Source organism: Eubalaena glacialis, chromosome 5, assembly GCF_028564815.1.
Source record: "Eubalaena glacialis isolate mEubGla1 chromosome 5, mEubGla1.1.hap2.+ XY, whole genome shotgun sequence".
NCBI classification, from domain to species: Eukaryota; Metazoa; Chordata; class Mammalia; order Artiodactyla; family Balaenidae; genus Eubalaena; species Eubalaena glacialis.
The window spans coordinates 153,290,349-153,314,529 of NC_083720.1; the positions used below are offsets into that span (position 1 = coordinate 153,290,349).

The 24,181-nt window shown below is 38.6% G+C and overlaps 1 protein-coding gene across 4 annotated transcripts in view; it reads right to left on the reverse strand.

Moving 5' to 3' along the window:
* RXFP1 (relaxin family peptide receptor 1) overlaps nt 1–24,181 on the reverse strand; it is a 71,467-nt gene that overhangs the window by 13,294 nt on the left and 33,992 nt on the right. For 2 of the 4 annotated variants that reach the window (XM_061191772.1, XM_061191770.1), the window contains exons 5-11: nt 22,781–22,852; nt 17,662–17,733; nt 17,501–17,572; nt 16,840–16,914; nt 7,869–7,940; nt 5,903–5,974; nt 1,980–2,051 (exon numbers count right to left, since the gene is read on the reverse strand). In XM_061191772.1, coding sequence (XP_061047755.1) covers nt 1,980–2,051; nt 5,903–5,974; nt 7,869–7,940; nt 16,840–16,914; nt 17,501–17,572; nt 17,662–17,733; nt 22,781–22,852 — 507 coding nt within the window. The remainder of the gene's footprint in view (nt 1–1,979; nt 2,052–5,902; nt 5,975–7,868; nt 7,941–16,839; nt 16,915–17,500; nt 17,573–17,661; nt 17,734–22,780; nt 22,853–24,181) is intronic. The other 2 variants (XM_061191773.1, XM_061191769.1) reach the window with 2 other exon arrangements.

Here is a 24,181-nt window from a genome sequence, read left to right on the forward strand (position 1 = left end):
TTGCCAACACATAATGCCAACACAAAATTGCCAACACATAATATGTGAAACCAACACATAATAATCAAACAATAATCAATAATCAAATGCATTTCTATACACTAACCATGAGCAATCCATAAAGAAAATTAAGAAAATGATTCCATTTACAATAGCATCAAAAGAACAAAGTACTTAGGAGTAAACTGAATAAAGGTGAAAGACTTGCACTTTGAAAACAAAATGTTGCTGAAAGAAATTAAAGAAGACATCAGTTAAAGAAGACATTCTGTGTTTTGGGACTGGAAGACTTAATATTGTTAAGATGTTAATACTACCCAAAGCAATCTACAGATTCAGTGTAATCTCTGTCAAAATCCCAATGATTTTTTTTTTGTTGCATAAATAGAAAAATCCATCCTAAAGTTCGTATGGAATCTCAAGGGAACCTGAATATCTAAAACAACCTTGAAAAAGAAGAACAAAGTTGGAGGTCTCACTTCCTGATTCAAAACTTGCTACAAAGCTACAGCAGTCAAAACAGTGTGGTGCTGGCTAAAAGATAGTTGTATAGAACAATGGAATAGAATGGAGAGCCCAGGAACAAGCCTTTGTATATATAGTCAAATAATTTTTAAAATGTGCCAAGATTGTTCAATGGGGAAAGGACAATCTTTTCAACAAATAGTGCTGTGAAAACCAGATAAATATCCACATGAAAAAAAAAAAAAAGAGCTTAGACCCTTAGCTTCCACCATGTACAGAATTAACTCAAAATGGATCAAAGGCCTAAATAGAAAAGCTAAATCTTTAAAACTCTTAGAAGAAGTTGTAAGAGAAAAGCTTCATGACATTGGATTAGGAAATGACTTCTTGTATATGATACCAAAAACATAGGTAACAAAAGAAAAAAAAAACAAGAATTGGACTACATCTAAATCAAAAACTTTTGTGCATCAGAAAACACTGTCAACAGAGTGAAAAGGCAACCTACAGAATGGGAGCATACATTTGTAAATCATATATCTGAAAATGATTTAATATCTAAAATATATACACTCCTACAACTTAACAACAAAACCCCAAACAACCCAGTTTAAAAGCGGGCAAAAGACTTGAATAGGTATTCTCTAAAGAAGTTACACGAATGGCCAATAAGCACATGAAAAGATGCTCAACATCATTAATCATTAGAGAAATGCAAATCAAATCCACAATGAAACACCATTTCACATCCATTGGATTGGCGATTATCAAAAAATATAAAATAACAAGTGTTGTTAAAGAGGTGGAGAAATTAGAATCCTTGTGCACTGATAGTGGGAATATAAAATAGTGTAGCCACTATGCAAAAGAGTATGGTGTTTCCTTTAAAAATTAAAAATAGAGTTGCCATATGATCCAGTAATTCTACTTCTGGGGTTATATACCCAAAGAATTGAAAACAAGCTCTTGAACAGATATTTGTACACCCACATTCATAGCAGCACTGCTCATAGCAGCTAAAAGGTGGAAGCCACCCAAGTGTCCACCAATGGATGAATGGATAAACGCCATGTGGTACTTACATACAGCGGATTATTATTCAGAATGATAATATTCAGAACTTCTGACACATGCTACAACCTGTGGATGAACCTTGAGGACATTATGCTAAGTGGAATAAGCCAGTCATAAAAGGACAAATATGTAATTCCACTGATTTATGAGTTACTTAGAGATGCCAAATTCATAGAGCCAGAGCAGAGTGATGGATGCTGGAGGGGCAGGGGTTGACGGGGAGTTAGTGTTTAATATGTATGGAGTTTCAGTTTGGAAAGATGGAAAAGTTCTAGAGATGGATGGTGGTGATGGTTGCACAACAATGTGAATGAAGTTAATGCCTCAGTTGTACACTTACAAATGGTTAAAATGGTAAATATACATACTTATGTATATTTTAATCACAATTTTTAAAAGTAAAATAAAAAATAAAGATACAAAATTCGTATCAGTCTTACAACTGTGAGAGCTCCTTCAGATCCTTAAAGACAAGTGGTGAAAGATTTTCAATCTTATTACTTCCTAAATCCCTAGGGAAACAATTGCAAATGTCATATTATTTCCTTAAGACTTTACTCATAGTTCTGTAATTTATTAAAAAACCATTAGACAACTTTCAAACAATGCCATTAGTGAGTTATATTAATTAATAGAAGTCAAAACTTTAAAAAGGGAGTGAGATGGTGAAAGATAAAAATATTTTATCCCATGTTATTGCTCACTCAGAGACAGTACTTGGTGGTATTTGATCTAGTTCTAATAGATGCAATTTTCTAATTCAATTAATATATGTGTTGTGCCCATCTTCCTTTCTCTTCTTCCTCCCCTTCCTCCCTCCCTCCCTCCCTCCCTCCCTCCCTCCCTTCCTTCCTTTGCTAAAGTAGGAATATGCTTTGGAACCTTAATTTTTTCCTTTGCTTGGGTGTATTATAATTTTCAACTGGAAGTGGATTATTTCAGTTTCCAGTTTCTTCCACAGCTGATATACACCGGATCTCATACACACCTGGGGCAGGATATTTCGTATGTTACTTCATGTACGTATAGAGGTTGGGCTGCCTAAAGTGGTATGAACTTGTAGCTTAGCTGTGAGAAGATTTCGGACAGTAGCAGCTCTTACGGTAGCTTTGACAGTGGCAACTCTCATGAGAAAGGCCTCAGCTTCTTCTAAACAAGACAATCTTTCAATAGGCTTGAGTTCTTCAATGTCATCAAGAGATACTAAGAGAAAGCCTAACCACTTTCCCTGTGCATCTCCAAATCCTATTAGTTGCTACAGGGAGAAGCATGGGAATAGATCTATTTGTTATTGCAGTGCTTATAAATCAAAAGTTAGGTTATTCAACTTGGAAGGGCAAGATAGATTTAGACTGAGTTTTTAAAACTAAAAAGTAGCTAATGTAATCAATACTATAAATGTCTTTGCTGTAAATGTTTTATTTTTATACTGTAAACTGAACCTTGAGGCTGTTTTTGTTATTTATGTTTTCATGGGTGAATTGTCTGTGAAGATAGATGGTCTGATTTGACAACCAAAGGAATGTTTCTAAAATTTCATCCCTTTCTTAAAATCCTTCAATAGCTCATTGTTGCATAGAAGATAAAATCAAAACGTCTTAGTGTGATATAAAAAAGCCTTTAAATATCTTGCCACTGTCTAGCTTTCCAGCTCAGTTTCCTACCACTTTCTACTCAGTCAAAATGACTTTCACCAGGGCCTGAAGGCACCTCAGTATTCCAGCCTCTGGGTTTTTGCACGGGTGCTTCCTTCTGCCTGGAATAAGCTTTCATTCTTGTCCTTCTGGTGAACTCCCTATTCATCCTTCAAGATTCTGCTCAGATAAACAACAAGGATTTACTGTACAGAACAGGGAACTATATTCAATATCTTGTAATACCCTGTAATGGAAAAGAATCTGAAAAAAGAATGGGTATGCATAACTGAATCACTTTGCCGTACACCTGAAACTAACACAATATTGTAAATCAACAATACTTAAAAAAAAAAAAAAAGATTCTGCTCACATGTCACTCCTCTGTGACCAGGGAGGTTAGGCGTTCTCTTCTCTATTCTCCCGTATGTAGCATGGATAACACATACAGCACTTATAACATCATATTAAAACTGTTTCTGTACATACGTTCTCCTCTTCTGAAGGATGTGAGCTCTTTCAGTGCAAGCCCTGTACCTATTCATCTTGGGCTCTCCAGCATCTAGCTTAATTTTGGGCTTGCTATTCTTTGTATCCCTACCTAGAAGACCATTAACAGACTGGACCTGCTTCATATTTAGGTAAAAGTGGTGGCACAATTCCAGTTCTTTGTATGGGAAGCCAAGTAAAAGATTGATCATGTTAGCGAGGCAATGTGAAAAACAGATTTAGAAGAGTCCACTAGGATATTAAATCTTGAAATATCATGTTCAGCTGTTTCTGGTGGGAGTGCTGTTTTGGCTATTAGAGCCAATTCTGACATATAGTTCTTTCATCATGAATCACGTAATGGGAACCATTTGGCCTAGACCCTAAGTGATGTGTAAAAAGACCATTTTCTCAGTTTCGTTTTAGGAAAGTTGGTCTAAACTTAACTGGACTTGAGGTCCATTTCTGAACGGGCTCAGGAAACACGTTATCACCTAGAGTAGTTGACTTTAAAAGCACAAAGTAAATCAAGCATGTAGCAAAGAGTTTCTGCCATCAGAACTATTTAAAGTCTACTGTGAGAAGTGAATTCTGATTGTTGCCAATTTATTTACCCTCATTAACTCTGTCAGTGGGATCAAGCCAGGAGGGGCACAGAGTGTAGTCCAAACCCTCTCTCAAAGGGAGAGTCACTCATTTGAGGTCTAGACCCACCCATTTAAAGCCATCACCTCTTAGAAAACATGCCATTTTCATCCCCGTAAATCCGATTTTTCAAGCCAGCGTTGGGTATGGGATTTGGCAGGGTTTAGGCAGGACCAATTCTTGGCCTTGGTGACCCTCTCTGCCCCTTTGTTGCTCTTTCCTTTACCTCTGAACCTGCATTAGCACTGGTTACGGACTAAGCTGTTGTGTTCCATGCTCACTACTGGTTACTGATACTTAGAACCTGCACCTCAGCGCCACCATGCAAGTCAGGATTGGCAGAAATTGCCTTCTGGTGTTCAGATCGCGGTGGCAAGTAGGATAAAACAAGGAAAAGTATGGACCCCTCGACTAGCTTGTATTTTCATGGCTAGATACTACCTTTCGAGTCACCTACATGCACCTCTCCTTACTACTGAGAATAAAATAATTTCCTATGTGTTGATGGTATGGTTCACTTCAAGACACTGGGAGCTGTTACAGCAGGTGCTTGGTTCTGATATCTACTGAGATTTTCTTGTGCGTTTTGTGAATGATTGGTACTGTCTACTGAAAAATGTTTCAAGCTAATGGTCATGGAAGAACGCTGGGGTTTCAGTGGCTTGTTTATTGATGTTTTGGGGCAGAATGCTGCATTGGTTCCCGAGGAACGTTTCTGTCTGTGGCATATGTATTCCCTCCACCTGTCTTAGTTTGCAGGTAAGGTGTCCCGAGAAACAGTTCAGTTACATTCTTTAATTTTTATGGGCAAGTTTTAATGAATCAAAGTTCTGCCCAGTTAATTGTCAAACATGTACCTTCTGTCCATACTCCAGATTCTTTCTAGAGCTCACAAAATCAAACTGGTGGCTAGCCTAAGCTTTAGCAAAAAACCCAATTGAAGAAATTAATGGTAAAAAATAAAAAGTTGTCTGAAGGACATGTACTTCATTTATTGTCCTGTGTATATTTCATTTGGACAATCAGCTCATATGTGCTTGGATCACAAGGCTTTGATTTATCAGAGAATTGTCTTAATGTCCTTTGGAACTGTCATTGATCTTAAAAAGGGGACATTATAAATAGCTCTCTTTTCCATTATTACAGTCTGGGATGTTACCCATGGTAGTGTCTAATTTCCTCATGGATCCAAGATTATCCTTTGGTTTCAGAATCAGCAGAGTGGTGTCTTTTTATCTCCTGGTTTTTAAATCCTAACTCTCTAGGAAACTTAAAGATAAATTTGCTATCCCTCTCCAGCAGTGGGTTAGAGTGGTGCAAGATATATTTTATTTATTGATCTCCCCAGACTTTATTCTTTCTCCACAGCTATGTTTCCCTTACCTCACTTTCCTCAAATATTTATTTTATAGTTTTCCTTTACACATATTTTTTAAACTATCAGAATTCCTTTGTGGCTCAAGGTATGCAGAAATAGTGCTAGGAAAAGAGAAAAATAAATCTTTCTTAAATGTATAAAAATGTATACGTGTGACAACTATGAACTGGAACAGTAGAAAGAAAATTCTTATCAATATATGTGTAATTGAGCTTACAATTCATCTAGTTTCTGGAGCGGTGCAAACGTATTTTCACTGAGGTGATTAATTTTGTTTTTCCTCATTACCCTGAAAGTAAAAAGAAAAGGATGTTGTAGCTTCCAGAGGTAACTGATAGGTGAGTTATTGGAGAGGAGATTAACAGCCTGCAAAAACAAAGATAATTACGTGGAGTGCACTTTTCACATCAAGAGAGGTTGAAGTAGCGTGATAAATTACCCAGTCTGTAATAACTTTAATCTTAAATTTCCCAGATCTTTCAATGATGATAAAAGTAAATTAGTGTTCAAATTTCTAAGTGATTTAGGGAAGAGCTCCACAGGGGAAGAGTGAAAACCCCGACTCCTGAGAATACAGACCGAGCATCCGCACGGGGAGCTGTCCTAGGGTCGCCTCCGTAGGCTTCGTGGCGAGTCTGTCAAACAAAATACCTCCCACACAATAGCACTGGTGCACATTGGGCAGTTGATGTGATTTAGCGTGGAGATGCTGCAGGAGGTCTACTTTAAGCTGGACCAACTCAGAAGATCTCTAGTTTGGGATGCCCAATGAGACTGTAAGTCTTGACAGTTCATCTCTGCCCTGATGTCGTGTTATGAGATCGCATAAAGGACTAACTCACAGGAAACCTTTAAAGGATTTCCAGTTCTTGAGGCATTGTGGGACATGCCTGGAAGCTGGCCTCGTCCCATCCTTAAGTATTTATTTCCTCTCAGCACTCCAAACCGTTACCACTTTCTCCCAGCATCCTTGGACCAGAAAAGCACAAGCATCTGCCAAGAGGAAACTCACGAATGATTTCTTCATACAGAGGGTTCTCTAAACACAAATACAAGTAGAATAGAAAAGAAGGGCTACATTTTTTGGATATTTATTTGGCCTGTGTCCTTTAAGTGCAATTTGGTTTCCTTTGGGCAATTACCATGAACTGTTTTGCATGACTGATAGAACCCTGCATCTGAAGACCGCTAAACTCACTGCAGAAAAGTTCACACATTTCGGCGGCTTTGAGCCCACTGGAATGGGGCGGAGGGCATAACTGGGTAAAAATTTTTGTTGTGTCAGTGGTAGCTATTGCATTGCCCGTACGCAGGGGTCCTGTATATTCTAGTATGATGATTTTCAAACTTTTCACATGGTAACCGACAGTAGAAAAATGCATTTTGCATTGGGACATAATATACACCCACACAACCCAAGATTCATGGAACAATACATGTAATCATCTGAATTGCACTCTGATGTTTTTAGTCAATTCAATTCTATTCTATTTCATTTAAAAAATGTGGCTCGGGACATATTACATTGCTTTCATCACCTGCTTGTGTGTTTCAACCCACAATTTGAAAAATACTCTTCTGGAAGAATAAACTGCAAATGAGGCAGTTATACTTTTATACTGAAGGAAGCCCCAGTATCCCTCACTGTTATGGAAGAGGCACCCTGAATTTAAAATAAGCCAGAGAGGAGTATAAGGAGAAATTATACTCGATAACATTCTAAGGTTTATCCTGGTGTCCGCAGTTACATCCTCAGGGACGTGAACACTCTACAGTTTCTAAAAGTTATAATTAATTTCCCCCCACGATCTTTGCAGTAATAATTTTTATAGATTAGGACTCTAATTTGGTGTTTCTCAAACTGAGATCCAAGGACAGATTCTAGGTGGTTTATGAGAAATTTTTTTCCACTAAATTGGGTCTTACTTGTAAGGTTGAGAAAAGCAGGTCTCACGTAAGATAGTACCATTGTAATGACCCATGTATGTTGTGAATCTGTGGGTATGCCTGGTTTGAACTTCAGTCATTTTGCCAATGCGCTTCCTTTTCAAAAAACTTCAAGTTGAGAGGGAACATTTGCTGTAATTACTATGCACGTTTATGCTAGATTCTGTTCGCATAAATGATTCATTTTACTTGTAAAGAGATAAAATGGTACTTCAAAAGGACAAAACATTACTTACAAAACAGTTAAATTACTGCAGGAAATAAAAGTCAAATTCCTTAAATTATGGATATGGTTGCCTTCAAAGTCCCTGAAATATAAAAATAAAAAGTGATAAAGCTAAATTTTAATCACAGACAAAAGTCAGTCGGTTAAGAATGATTTGTTTTCTAGTAAAATATCTTTTTCCCCACATACTGCTTATTTCATAGGGATTCTCACATAATGTAAGTGTAGCCACTTACATAATAGCCGAAATGATATATTTATATATAATGTTTCTTTTTTTCTGTGTTAATAGTAAAAATGTTTTGAGTTGCGTCTGTATGAGGTGTTCATATGGGTACGTATGCTATCCTAAGGAATGTGAAGAGAATGAAAAAAGCACATGGAAAGCTTTTGTTGTGGTAACTACCAGCTATATAAACAGAAAGCACGTAGTGATCCGCATGAAACACCCGTCCAGAGATACCAATGGCATTTCTCTGAGTGGCGTGACTCTATCTGCTACAGCCTGCAGAAGCTGCTACCGCAAAACAATGTTTAACCTCTGCCTCCCTTGCCTAGACACTCCCAGGAAAAATTCTCCATAGCCTTTTACCACTGAGAACATGCTTTCTTGCTTTCTTGTATGGCCACACAGGCCAGTGCAGAGGGAGACCCACAGCTGCCCTTGGCTCTCCACTCCCGACACAGGGCGCTGCTTGCAGACCTGACTTGAGCTCCCGTGCTGTGTGATGCTAGGTCACCAACGGGAGTCTGGTCTGAGCACCATACTTGTCAAAAAGTTGATGTTTTATTGTCTCTGCTTCATGGTTTTCGTGAAGGCGTTCTTCTATTGCCTGTCTTTTATCTTGTCGTAGGGTTTATGGTGGAAGTTCATAGAACAGAGTTAGCCGAGCTCAGGGATACACTTTCAGAAGAAGATGCTGGCTCTTAAATCTACTCGTTTTACCCCAGCACTTAGCTTACCAGTCACCATGCCACGTAAAGCCATTCGGGAACAATTGCCACTAAAATATATGAGCTGAAGTCTGTCACAGCTACTAAAATCTATGCAGGAAACGTGAGTAGCATTAATGGACATGCCTATTTTTTTCTGCTGGAGAGGCTATATCTGGGACACTCAGTTTTATTTTGGCACTGCAGTAAAAATGGATGCTGACAAATCAAAGTCTATCTGGAAGATCTGGAAGGTCAGCATGTAAGCGTTCTAGAAATCAAGTCAATGGACTAAAAGGGTGTATTTATCACAGAGAAGAGCAAAGAAGAGAGATATATTTGAAGTCAGGCATAGGGCTTTTCTCTGTTGCATCAGACTGCAAAATCAGATTTACTCGTTGAAGGACACAAAACATTTCAAATTTAAGCTCACAATCCATGGTGTCCAGAGAATAAGCTTCTTATTACTATAGTGATCTAAGAAGGACATATACTATAACAAGGTTTTTGTAGACGGGATTTCTGTACATATGGAATGTTGTGTTAAAATCTTAAATCTTGATTCTAGATCACCCCTCTAAAGAAAAACTTCCATTATTCTATTAAACTGGAAATGAAACACTTGTAGTACTATCTTCTTTTGATCATTAGGCTTGGCCAAGGCTTTTTGGCCTTCCATAACGAAGGTTGTCATTGACACAGACTGTTCATTTCCTTTTCCTATTTTGTTGTTGTTACCATGAATCTACCACCAGGGGGTGACGTTCTCCTAAGCCTCACAAAATTTCTTGATGTTAGTTTCTTGTTAGTTACACCTGTAACTTTTTTTTTTTTTTCTATTAAGGTAGCAAAAATATTTAAGTTAATATTAATTTACTATTTGTAAAAGTCAGTAAGAGGCATAAACTAGGGACTTTTGATTAAATTGTTAAATTCAATGTTGCGTTTATTTTAATCTTTATTTGTGAATTTGCTTTGGCTTTCTTCCTAAAATTAGAGGTTTTAGTTCTTGATATGCAGGGTTCTGGCATACAAATCTGTTCCTTGTGCCAGCGCTTCAAGTTCTAATGGACCTGAGGGGGTGTTTTGCTTACTTAATGCCTGGATCACTTTTCCAACTTAATGATCCTCTGAATCTAACCACTTTATGTTTCCCTCTACACATGGCAGAACTGGCTGAAAAATGAAAATTTGGTTCTTGGATCTGAAGAACAACAATAACAAAATAAAAACACCAAGAATCTTGCCCTCTCAATTCTCTCTCTCATCCCCTAGGGGCTTTGTAAACACGCAAATCTCCTCTCCCTCTACTTCCTCCCGTACTTCTCTGGCTCCTATCTCACAGAGAAAATTGAGGTGATGAAGGAGGGGAAAGCCTTCGCCTTTCTGCCCGACATCTGTGATTTACCTGTATGTGCACCTGATCTCCTACACCCAGGATGCGATGACCCTCCTTCTGCTTTAGGCTAATCCCGCGTTTTCTGAGTTTTGTTTGTGAACGTGTATGTACTAAAATACATGGTCAATTCTGGTGAATGTTTTTTGGGTGTTCTTCAATTTCAGGTTTATATCTATTAGGATTAAGCACAGGTACATAGAACAGAGACCCAACTATAACAGCATAACTACACAAGGATTTAAAAAAAAAAAAAATCTAGGGTTAGGTAGCCCAAGGCTAGTCTGGTAATTTTACCAAGTTGTTAGAAACCTAAGGTCTTTCATATTCACTGTCCGCAGGTCCTTGTCTTTGTGTTCCAAGATGTTGCTAAAGCTTGAGCCATCATATCCGTCTTTTCTGGATAAGGAAAGAAAGGGAGGGTCTGCCTGTTTCTCTTTAAGGAGGTTGCCCAGAAGTTCCACACTATACGTCTTCCTCCTCATTAGTTAGGGCTCAGCCACGTGGCTCTGTCTAGACGTGGGGAAGTCTGGGAATGTAGTATTTTAGCTGGGCACTTTGCCGCCCCAGATAAATCTGTTCTGTTATCGAGAAGGGACTTTGCACTTTGATATGTACCAGTTAGAGTTGATTCGTTAACTGTGTTATTTAGTTCTCCATATCCTTTTTTTGGTTTTCCTTGATCTTTCATGGACTGAAAGAGGTGGATTATTATTTCTTACCGCTTATGTATGTCTATTTTTCTTTTGTTTTGGTTGTTATATGAATCTATTTGGTGCATATATATACTCCTAATATAATATCTTGTATTGGAAATTGCACACTGCAGCATTTAAATGTCCTTCTTTGTACTGCTTAATGCAAATTGGCCAAACTTCTACCTACTTAGATAAAAACTGATGCCTGCTTTATTTGGTTTGCATTTACATGGCATACTTTTGAGCAGTCTTTTATTTTTAATCTTTCTTAATCACTTAGTTACAGCTGGACTTTTTTGTACATAGTACTGAGTTAGGTTTTGCTCTGTGAGCCAACTTGAAAATCTGTTTTTCTTTTTAGTAGGTAATTTTAGCCCACTTAGGTTTATCGATCTGACTAATGTATCTGACCTTAGTCTGCTATTTAAAAATATTATTGTATGGTTTTATAGCTTAAAAAATCTTTCAACAAATGGCTTAAAAATTTTATTTCTTCTAACATTGAAAAAGGTTTGTATATTCTATTGGTAACCTTTATAATTATAACTTTACCCAATATACCATATTTTCTCTTTCTTAGAGAATAACAATAGCACTTATCAATTTCCTATTATAAGAAATGATAAAATTAGTATATATTGTCTTCCTGCCTTTTCTTTCATCTCTCTCTCTCACCATAGGATTTTGATCAATTATATGCTATTTATTAATATTCACCTTAGGAATATCAAATATCCACATATTGGTAGATTTCTTAGTTTTAAATGACATCTCTTGACACCAGGCTATTTTTCTTTATAGTTTTATGGTTTCACTTTATTACTTTGAAACTGCTTACTCACTTAAGATTATTGTGGTTCTTGCCGAATTGAGCCCTGTATCATTCTGTGATATTTCTCTTTATCCCTGGTGATAGTCTTTGTTCAGAAGGCTATTTTTTTCCCAATGTTAACACAGCCCCTCCAGCTTTTTAAAAAAATTAGTGCTGCATTTCTTATCTTCATTTTACAGCTTGAATATCTCTGTTTTCTCTGGTTGCCTCAAGCTTTTTTCTTTGCTTTTCTTTATCTTTGGTTTTCAGCAGTTTGACTATTATTTGCCCAGTTTTTTTTTTTTTTTTTTTTTTTCTTTTCTACTTCTGCTTGTTTTCTTTTCTGAGGTTCTTAGATTTTTTTTGGTTTGTTGTATTACATAATTTTAGAAAATTCTTGGTCATTATCTCTTCAGATATTTCTTTGAAAAATGAGCAGGACCCTGTGTCCCCCACCTCTTGTTTGTAGAAAAGCTTTAGCCTCCTAGGCCTTCCCTGAGTTCCAAAGAGCAGATTTAATCAGAGAAGTGAGAAAATGGTGAAACAAAGGAAAATAGTCGAGCAAGACAAAATATAATAGTTTAACCATAAAGCAAAGTCAGGGACCTTTAGTGCCTCCTCAAGGGCAGTAGATAATACCCTGAGCCATATCCTTGAGTTGTTTTGCAGACACTAAAACCCTCACCAGGTGGAGGAAGTTAACGGCATGCTGATCACCAGCACGTAGACCCCAGGCTGGTTGGAACCAGAAGGTTGATTATTGAGATTCCCATAACATCACCCTGTTACCTCACCACCAACCAATCAGAGAATTGTGCATGAGCTGATCACACACCCTGCACTCCCCTCCCTCACACTGCCTTTAAAAACGCTTCCCTGAAAACCATCAGGGAATTTGGGTCTTTTGAGCATGAGCTGCCCATCCTCCTTGCTTGGCACCTGCAATAAATGCTGTACTTTCCTTCACCACAATCTGGTGCGAGTAGATTGGCTTTGCTGTGTGTCTGGTGAGCAGACTCAAGTTTTGTTTGGTAACGTCTTCTGTCCTGTTGTCCCTCTCTTTTTCTGTGACCACTTTAATGCATTTTGAGAAACTTTTATATTATCCTGTAACTTTTGGATTCTCTGTTCTGTCTTCATTTTATGCTCCGTTCTCATTTTGATTCAAACGAAAGCTTTCTATTGACCTATCTTCAAGGTCACTGATTCTTTTGTTAGCTGTGTTCAGCCTGTTGAAGTAATTCTCTGATTCTCTTTAAAGCTTCCATCTCTTTGCAGACATTTTCCATGTGTGCATGTTTTGCCCACCTTTCCCACTATATCATTTAACTGATTAATCATAAGTATTTTAATTTCCTTGTTTGGTAGTTGTAACATCTGAGTTATCTCTGGGCCTAGTTCTGTTGATTGCTTTATAATTTGACAAGGATTGTTTCTCTTGCTCTTTCTGGGATGGGGCTTTCTCAGCATTGTTTTCCCGCATGCCCCAGAAGCCCCAACCCACTTTGCAACAGTGCAGGATCCTGGGCTGGAGAGGTTTATTTGCCCCTATTGCTGGAGTAGAGAGCTTTGGCTGCTAGCACTCCTTTGGAAGCAGTGGGTCTATGCATGGTCCCTGGCTGCAGGAAGATTTTCTGTCCCTCTCCCCATGGCGTAAAGCTTTTGCTTCCTAAGAGGGAAGAGTCTAGGAGAGAAGGTGGGGTTTGTGCCTGCATGCCACCAAAGAAGACTCTGTCTGGTTTCCTTAATTACTCCCAGCTTTTTCCGTGAGCTGGTGGAGGCTAGAGAAAAAGAGCCTGTTAGGAATAGCTGACTCCCTTGAGTGTGGGGTTCCCAGTATTCCAAAGGGTTACACTAGCCCACACTTAACCTTTAGAGGTTTATTAAAATTTTAGCAGTTTTCTTTGTACCTGCTCTGTGAGGGTCAACTCTTCACCTTGTGCTCTGCCAAAGGTGATATACTGTATATGTCCCGTCTCTCTTGGTCACTCCTTAGAATTCAGTTTACCTGCTTGCCTTATGACTGACAGGGTGGAGAAAATTAAGACTGTGTAGATTGTAAAGTTCTTTCTCATTGGTAGAGTGGGAGCAATATTGTCTTGAGGCTGTCTACAGCTTCAGCACAGCATTGTTGGAATGGAATTGTCATATATAATATGCATCCTTCCGTGACTTTTTCTTTATACTTCATATTATGATCTTGAAATTGTGCCGTGTCGATTGAAGCAGGGCAGGTGCATTCATCTTTATTGCACCTGTGTGTGTATATCCCATCTTATTTGTCCATCCTTTCCACGGCTTCCAGGACCTTGCTCCATAATGCATCCTCACTGTTTTCCATGTTTACAAATTCTTTACGTTAGCTTCTTCTGCCTATATATAAACTTGCTTTGTCTCATCCCCAGATAAAAGTTTACTTTACCTTCTTGCTCTTTAGCTCATATTTGGCTATTGCCCCATCTGTTCATATGCTTATTTATTAGTTATATTCTTTCCTTTTTGAATTTCACATCTTTTATTGTGGTGTTTATAGTTTTTTTTATTGCTTTGAAAGAACTGTATTAAAGGTTTTAATCTGTTGTCTGTTGTATATCTTGCAAATATATTCTCCTGGGCTGTCATATCTCTTTTTGTTTTATTTGTATTTTTCTACCTAACCATAGTTAAACAAATGTTTGCCGGCACATCCAACAGATTTTCTAGTTTATACTTTGCTAAATGAAAGTTCACGTGCAAGGTAGAGATATTGTAACTAATTAAAAAAAATGAATACTTATAAGGCAAAAATTATTACTAGCATTAAAATTGGGACAACATTCACTCTCAGGGATGCATGTGGAGTGAGTTGTTTTGGATAGCTAAAATCTAAAGATCATAATTTTAGTAACAAAAATTTAAAAAGTCCATGTCTTTAGTAATAAATCCTAATCATTTTTTATTTTTATCTGAAATATACATTTGGCTACCTTTTTAAAAGCAAAGGAAAGATTTCTTATTGTATGGGCATAAAATCTCCCACATTTGCTTCTGGTCTCAATGCATGAATTTTTAATTTACTCATATAAATTATTAATCAATTTTACTTCATTACTGAGTTTGGATCACTGAGCATGTAATAACCATTAATGAATTCTTTTGAGCCCAAATTTAATCACCACAAAGGATATTGCACTTAATTTGCCCTTTATTTGATGACTTAGTTCGTCATTACTGAGGGTACTACACTGTCGTATCAAGATGCCCTCTGGACTTACTAATGATTTGGGGGATGTTTCTCTTCCCCTAGATGGTTCCAAACTAGTGTGTTTTGAGTTACTCTGTCTGCTTTTTATAGCATTTCTTGCTCCTGCTTTATTATCAGGTTGCTAATTGTTACTTACTAAAATCAACGTTTCTAACTCCCCCTCCTACTTTTAAGTTGGCTCTTCTAGTCTGTTGTTAGCTTAGAACTCCAACGACCAAACTTTTGGAAATTTCCTACAAAATAAAAGACAGAGGGAATTTTTATATACAGAGTATATGCAGGTTATTGACTGAACTTTTAAAGAAATATTTTGGATTTATTTCTTCATTTTTGCCTGTATTTTAAATAGACACATTTACTGGGTAATTGAGTTCTGCATAGGTAGAATGATGCTAATTACCACAAACAAAACTACTGTGTGAAAAACTCTGTGGAACATATTCTGTTGTGATGAGACTTCAAAAATAAAGTCTAAGTATCATATTCTTATTACACAGAATTTTTTTTTTTTTAAACTGTTCTTAAATTTATTTATTTATTTATTTATTTTTGGCTGTGTTGGGTCTTCGTTTCTGTGCGAGGGCTTTCTTTAGTTGTGGCGAGCAGGGGCCACTCTTCATCGCAGTGCATGGGCCTCTCACTGTCGCGGCCTCTCTTGTTGCGGAGCACAGGCTCCAGACGCGCAGGCTCAGTAATTGTGGGTCACGGGCCCAGTTGCTCCGCGGCATGTGGGATCTTCCCAGACCAGGGCTCGAACCCGTGTCCCCTGCATTGGCAGGCAGATTCTCAACCACTGCGCCACCAGGGAAGCCCTACACAGAATTTAACAATGAAACTAAAGTGGCTTAGTCTCTCTGTACCAAATGAACAGGTGAACAGATTGACAGGGGGAAGGGGTGATGTTGTATAGATATCATAACATCTCCTCTGTCTTCCTTCTTCCTGCCTCCAAAGTATGTTTTGTTTTTTGGAGATGTTTTATTTTGGTAAGAGTTTAGAGGAGTTAGTTTAGATAATAGGGATGTTTAATAAGAAAATCATGCTAAAAATATTAACAACTACCATTTGAAAAACCCTGACATCCGAAATGAACTAGGCAAAACCAGAAAAGTTAGTTGTCTTCTGTAAGAAGAGATAGAGGGAACCCTCCTACACTGTTGGTGTAGAATGTAAATTGGTGCAGTCACTATGGAGAATAGTAGGGAGGTTCCTTAAAAAACTAAAAATAGAGCTACCATATGATCCAGCAATCCCACTCCTGGGCATATATCTGGAGAAAACTCTAATTTGAAAATATACATGCACCTCAATGTTCATAGCAGCACTATTTACAATAGCCAAGAGATGGAAGCAACCTAAATATCCATCAACAGAGGAATGGATAAAGAAGATGTGGTACATATATACAATGGAATATTACTCAGCCATAAAAAGAATGAAATAATGCCAGTTGCAGCAACATGGATGAACCTGGAGATTATCACACTAAGTGAAGTAAGTCAGAAAGCAACAAATACCATATGATATCACTTACATGTGGAATCTACAAAAATGATACAAATGAACTTATTTACAAAACAGAAAGAGACTCACAGACATAGAAAACAAACTATGGTTACCAAAGGGGAAAGGGTGGGAGGGATAAATTAAGAGTTTGGGATTGACATATACACACTACTATATATGAAATAGATAACTAATAAGGACCTACTGTATAGCACAGAGAACTCTACTCAATACTCTGTAATGACCTATATGGGAAAAGAATCTAAAAAAGAGTGGATGTATGTATATGTATAAGTGAATCACTTTGTTGTACACCTGAAACTAACACAACAGTGTAAGTCAACTACTATATTTCAATAAAAATTTTAAAAAAGAGGGGATATAGCAACTTACAGCCAGTGCAGCCTGGGCATGTGCTGACAAAGAGGTTTGTCAGGCAGGCGGGTAAGGACGTTATTCATCAGTGCTCTGAAAAAGAGAAACAAAAAGGAGTCTCATTTTTCTCTTTCTTCTCTCAACTGAAGTCAAACATGGTTTTATCATTATTCTTATGAAGCCGTGAACATCTACTAAGTTCGTTGTCTTCTCACTCAAATTTTTTTCTGTAAGTCTTGATATATTTAAGTGCTTGTTAATAATAAAATTGGACAAACGGTAGCCATCATATGGAGGAAGCAGTAGCATGAACAACTGAAGAAAAGCCCTGTGCCCTTCAGTAGTGGGTACCGAAAAGGAGGTGATTTTAAACAAACGTTATTTTTCTTTACCAAGATTAATATAGGATAGTACTGGTGTGCTTAAGAATATTTCAATAAAACATGGCAGTGGGGCTGTGTTCAGTTTTGATGGGCTGACATTCTAGAAGATGGAAGATCTTATAAAACTGTTACAACTACAAAATAGCCTCATAGGATATGACTAGGAGATGGTTTTTAGTTGAAAATTCCCTTTTAGGGTTTTAATACCAAATGTCATATTGTTAAACGCAAAGCAGTAATTTTTATTCATGCCTTTTCCTTCAGTTGAAATATTTGCATAAATTTTTAGTACTTACAGGAGAATAAGAGAATTTAGTCCGTAAAATGTTAGTGGGGAAATTCGACTGAGATGATTCTCTTCAATTATCCTGCCAGCCAGAAGAAAAAAATGGATTCATTTACATATTTTTCGAACATAAAGACTAATACTATAAAATGCCACATAAATTAAACATACAGCCACTCTAGTCTGTGGAGATCTTCAAAAACACCCGGCTTCAAGAAGGTTATTCTGTTATGACTGAGATACCTGAAAAAAGAGAAATAACTACAGTAAATTTGATACCTTCTTGATATCTTATAACAAGGAAAGGAAGAACAATAATTGTCCATCTTAAATTTTCTTATATGTTGTTCTCATCAGGCCATTTCCCTGCCTTCGGAGCCCTGAAAGTTCTTTATCACTTACCTTTTCACGTCTAATTTTTCATTTCCCAATAATCAACCAAGCATCAGCCAATCCCTCACTCACTCTGTCTATTCATTTATTCATCAAATTGTTTTGAGCCCCTACGCTACGGCACTGTGCTAGGTGTGGAATCGCTTTCTCTGAGGGGCTTTGCATCTAGTAGAAGACAGCATGTGAGCAGGCAGTTATTGCAGCAGAGGGAAAAGAGCAAGAACATACAGTTCCTCTGACTTCTCAGCAGAGGAGGTGCCGGCCTCTGCTGGGACTGGGGAAGCAGAGCTTGGAGGAGAGAGGGGACAGGGAGTGTTAAAGAAAGAGGCCTCTATTCCTGCCCTGCAAATAGGTTCATCTGTGCCATTTTTCTAGATGCCACATATATGCGTTAATATACGATATTTGTTTTTCTCTTTCTGACTTACTTCACTCTGTATGACAGTCTCTAGGTCCATCCACGTCTCTGCAAATGGCACAGTTTCGTTCCTTTTTATGGCTGAGTAATATTCCATTGTATATATGTGCCACATCTTATCTTATTTGCAAACCATAAATAGAGACATGGACGTAGAGAATAAACGTGTGGACACCAAGGGGGAAAGGAGGGCGTGGGATGAACTGGGAGATTGGGATTGACATATATACACACTACTGTGTATAAAATAGATAACTAATGAGAATCTACTGTAGAGCACAGGGACCTCTACTCAATGCTCTGTGGTGACCTAAATGGGAAGGAAATCCAAAAAAGAGGGGATATATGTATACGTATAGCTGATTCACTCTGCTGTACAGCAGAAACTAAGACAACATTGTAAAGCAACTATAATCCAATGAAAATTAATTACAAATAAAGAAAAGAAAAAGAAAGGAGGCTCAGTTGAGGAGAGCCTTGGATGAGGTGTATCATTCACAAAGCAAAGCATGGGTGGGAGTGATTCCAGGCAGAGGAAATGGCTTATGCAAAGGTGAGAGGTGTGAGGGTGACAAGGTGAGGGGTCACGGTGAAGAGGCTGTGAGGGGATGCGGGAGATGCCCCTGGAGGCAGGCAGGGACCTGCTCTGGAGAAAAGACACTGAATGCCTCGCTGGAGAGTCAGACCCATTGTACTTCGACCCGACTTTACTTCTCACTCTTCTGCAGAGTGAACCGACTCTTCCTTCTCTTATGTTGATCTCTTACGTGTTTATTTCTTTGTTTTCTTCCAAAAGCAAACACCAGCTTTTAATAACTTTCAAAATCACCCCTCTTCTTTTATAGAGGCCTTAGAGTCTTATTTATTTTTAAAATTTATTTATTTTATTTATTTATTTTTGGCTGCGTTGGGTCTTTGTTGCTGCACGTGGGCTTTCTCTAGTTGCGGCGGCGGGGCTACTCTTCGTTGCAGTGCATGGGCTTCTCATTGCAGTGGCTTCTCTTGTTACGGAGCATGGGTTCTAGGCACGTGGGCTTCAGTAGTTGTGGCATGCAGGCTCAGTAGTTGTGGCACGTGGGCTCAGTAGTTGTGGCACACGGGCTTAGTTGCTCTGCAGCACGTGGGATCTTCCTGGACCAGGGCTCGAACCTGTGTCCCCTGCATTGGCAGGCAGATTCTTAACTACTGCGCCACCAGGGAAGCCCCAGCCTTAGAGTCTTTATGTGCTCTTTTTTCTTTTTTTTTCTGAAGAAAACTTTTGGACACGCACACAACCACACACAGCCCAACAGGAGCTGGTAAAGAAAGGGAAATATTTGGAAAACTCTAATTCCACTTAACTTTGTCCTTTTGATTTGGTAAAGTGGGGGTGAGACTCTCAAAATACCTAAGATTGCCAATGGTAGCAAAAGCACTGGACTCAAATGTGTGCAAAATTCCTTTCCTTCCATTTTGTCTTAAAATGGCAGAGAAATTGTCTTGCGTGTTTATTTTTGTCTCAGCTTCTCTAGTGCAGCAACTCACTGCTCTGAATCTGCTGTCAGACAGTTTGGTTCCTGGCTTTGCTACTTGTTAATAGTGTGACCTGAAACAAACAGCAACTTCAGAAACCCTCAGTTTCCCCAACTCTAAAACGGAAATAACACCAGTACCTAATTCACTGGGCTGTTGAACACTTGAGCCAGGCACGTCAGGAACACTTGGTGCATATTAGTAGAACGGGGTCTCTGTTCAATCTCCCACTTCAACTTCTTTCCTGTTCTTTTTCCTCACTGCCTATGATTCTCATGCAAGTATTTGTTCAAATTCCTCTTCCCCTGATACACGGACCACACTGATTTCTCTTTTTGCTACTCTGACAGATCTTAGAGCTGACATCCTGTAAAATCTGTCCTTCCAGGAATCTCCCCTTCCCCATCAGATTTGACTTTTCTTGGGGGTAGCAAAGGATAAGGCCCCATATTAGAGCCACTTCCTTCCCTTGCAAGCCTGGAACCCCAGTTGGGCACAGGAAGATGTTAAGAATCTCTTCAACACTTGCCCTGAACACCTCAGGGGTTCCCTTAAGAGCCACTAGAAATCCTCTAGAAAGGTACTTGATCCACCCCCCCATGCCCTGTGCTGTCTGATTTGCCCCGTCCTCTTCATTTTCCAGAGTCATCCTTCACTGCTCTGGACCCAAAATAATCACTCCTTTTAGGGAATCATCTTAGCAGTTGTGGTCTGAACAACATAGGTTTAAGTCTTAGTTAAGTAAACTCCCTTGCCATTCTCCAGTTGTTGTGTGTATGTTGGCATTGTTTCCCCACCGTAGACCGTAAGCTTCCAGAGAGCGAGTGGGTGCCCCTCCCCGGTGGAAGCACAGGGTTCTACCTGAAACACTAGGTCATAAGGAGCTGGAAGGCAGCAGGTCTGACTTCTCTTTCTATGCCCCCCACGGTGTCTCGCTGAAGACCTTGCACACTATGAGGGGTAATGAATGTCTATGGATGACTGAAGAGCAGTATCTGATGTTTACCCATGAAAGACCAGAACCGTGTGACATTTTAACACCCAGACAATATTCTCGTGCCAGGAAAAAACCAAGGAGCGGATGGAAGACACTTAGGTTTACTCTCCAGTCTGTACTGTCTTTCAAGAGCCTCCTCCACATCCATTGAACATTAAAGCAAGCAGATGCTGTTCAGCAAGTTTTGAATAGATTCGTGAGAGGCTGTAGAGAAAGGTAGTCAGAAGCATGATGAGGACGAGTCCAGTATTGACTTTGAGTAATTTGCTAAGACACGAGAGAGCAGGGAAGGGACAGACATAGCTACCGGGGTTACTGTTAAGACTTTGGGTCTCCGGTGACCTTCTTTGCTAGTAAATGATTAGGTGGCTTTCTTGACTCAACCCCAAACTCTGATACAGCCAGTGAGGAATCTGACCGGAAAGAGTTTCTTGGGTTAAGGAGTAAAAAATGGGGTAGGATAGAAGGCAAGGGGCCAGAAATAGAAATACAGGGAGTTGTTTATTAATGTGATTTTTGGGTTATATTTCCATTCAATAACTTCTAGGTGGTAAGTATCAGCTGCCTGGTAAAATGCAATGAAATGGACCTTTGAGAAAGACTATTTTAAAAAGCTTAGCTCTTAACCACAATGAGATACTACCTCACACCCATAAGGATGGCTGTTATTAAAAACAACACAACACAAAACAACAACAAAATCCCAGAAAATAGCAAGGGTTGTTGAGGATGTGGAAGAATTGGAACGCTGTGCATTGCTGATGAGAATGTAAAATGGTGCAGATGCTGTGGAAAACAGTATGGTGGATCCTCAGAAAATCAAACGTAGAACTGCCATATGACCCAGCAATTCCACTTCTGGGTGTACACCCAAAAGAATGGAATGCAAAGACTCAAATATTTGTACACCAAATTTCATAGCAGCATTATTCACAGTAGCCGAAAAGGTGGAAACGACCTAAATGTCCATCCATCAAGGAATGAATATAGAAAATGTGGTATTATATATATATATATATATATATATATATATATATATATATATATATATACACAATGGACTATTATTCAGTCTTAAAAAGGAAGGAAATTCTAGTATATGTTACAACATGCCTGAAACTTGAAGGCATTATGCTAAGTTTAAGACGTGATGAAAAAGGCCTGACACTAAAGGGAAAATATTACCTGAATCCACGTCTGTGAGGTCCCCTAGAGTAGTCAGATTCATAGAGACAGAAAGTACCATGGTGGGTGCCAGGGGCTGGGAGGGGCCGTGGGGAGTTAGTGTTCAGTGGGTGTGGAGTCTTAGTTGGGAAGGTGAACAGTTCTGGAGATGGATAGTTGTACAAGTGTGAATGTACTGAACGAAACCCTTAAAAATGATTAAAATGGCAAATTTGTTATATATATTTTACCATAATTAAAAAAAAAAGCTTTGTTCTTTTAAACTTATCATGCTTTATGTATTTGTAAAAGCAGAATTAGTGGGAAAAGAGTAACTGGAGAAGTCTTTGGGTTTTTTCCTTCATAAATTTTAATCATCACTAGGCTTTCTCATGTTGATAAAGTTCATTCAGTCCTCATTCCCGTCACCACGGCTAATGTATAGTGAGTTCTTACTACGTGCCCGGCACAGTGTGCCCAATTCTTCCCACGGATTTTCTCATTCGTTCCTTACAACAATCCTGAGGTAGGTACTGTTGTAGTTTGCATTTTACGGTAGAGGGCGCTGATGCTTAGAAAGGAAATTAAGTTCTCAAGTTCACACACCCAGTGAGTGGTGAGGTCAGGACTGGGACAGCAGCCTGTGTGACTCAGGGTCCCATGCCCTTGGCCCCAATGCTGTGCTGCACCGTCCGCTGTCTGCACGTCCCCTGGGCACTGTCGTGGGCGGGAGGGCCGTGTTGGGTGGGATGGGTCGGGCTGACAGGCCACCACGGACGGGCAGACTAATTGGCGCTGGTACTTACAGTTTAGTAAGACTGTAGAGTCCTCGGAAAGCATAGACAGATATGGATCTAATCTTATTGTTTTGCAGGCACCTGTGAAAATGATTATTAAAAGGAAAACGTAAGGAAATAGAGTTTCAGTTTTGCAAGATGAAAAGAGTTCTGCGGATGGATGATGGTGATAGCCCTGCAAAGATGCAGGTGTATGTAAGGCCTCTGAACGTACACTAAATGGTCAAGCCAGTACATTTTATGTTGTGCGTATTTTACCACAATATCTTGTGATAACCTATAATGGAAGAGAATGTCAAAAAAGAATACATATATTTATACGTATATGTATAACTGAATCACTGTGCTGTACACCTGAAACGAACACAACATTGTAAATCAACTATACTTCAATAAAAATTTTAAAAAATAAAAAAATAAAAATAAAAAAATGAAAGAGGAAATGTCAAAAAATTCTTAAAAATTAAAAAAGGTAAACATAACAAAATAATTTAGCAGAGCTGGGTATCATGTCACTTTGTTTCTCGATTAAGTTCACATATGATTAGGCTAGTTTTTATTTGGAACTTCTAGTTATAAAGGTAGACACATGATAGCTAAAATTTAATGTTTGAATTTTTAGTGAGTGAAACTTTAGTTTTAGTGCATAGTAATGCACTCACTAATCAAACAAGCCTAGAAGCCTTTTTAACTTTTTAACATTTTCTGCTATAATTCTACAAACTTGACAGTATTCAACACAGTGCTGGCAAAACTACAAGGTTGTGACATCGTTAAGACCCCAAACCATATTCCATGTAAACCACAAACTGGCCAAGCAAGTCAACTTGAATTGTATTAATTTGACACCTAATTTTCTCTCCAAAAACTGTTTGAGGAAACTTATCAAGAGTATATATGACAAAAGAGAAAAACAGAAATAGAAAGAATCAGGTTGACCGAGAAGATTGACAATATTCCAGAATGTAGAGGGTGGGACAAGTTTTAGGGGAAGCATATATTAGTATCTTATTTTTAGCCTGGAAGAGTCCCCAAACTTCCAAAACTAGAAATATAATTTTTGCTAAAAGAAAATTTCCAGGAACAAGAAGTAAAAACAGTAACAGTTGGTTTTCAGATTAAAAAACAAACAACAAAAAAGGATCAGGTCTAGAAGAAGATAAATTAGCTTGGAAGGCCAAGGAAGAATGCTGGCTGCGGAGTTCACTGAGGTCATGCTGGAGGTTGGGCCTGGAGTTAACAGGAGGTCAAAGGAAACGGAACCTGGAGCACAAGCTGTTGCATCCCACACACCCATTTAAGCTCTGCGCATCTACGTACGCTGGCCCCAGGTTGTGAACAAGGGCAAAAGTAAGGGCTTCAAGTCTTATTTCTTCTGTTGATGCAGGTCACCATTGTTCTTCAGGGTTT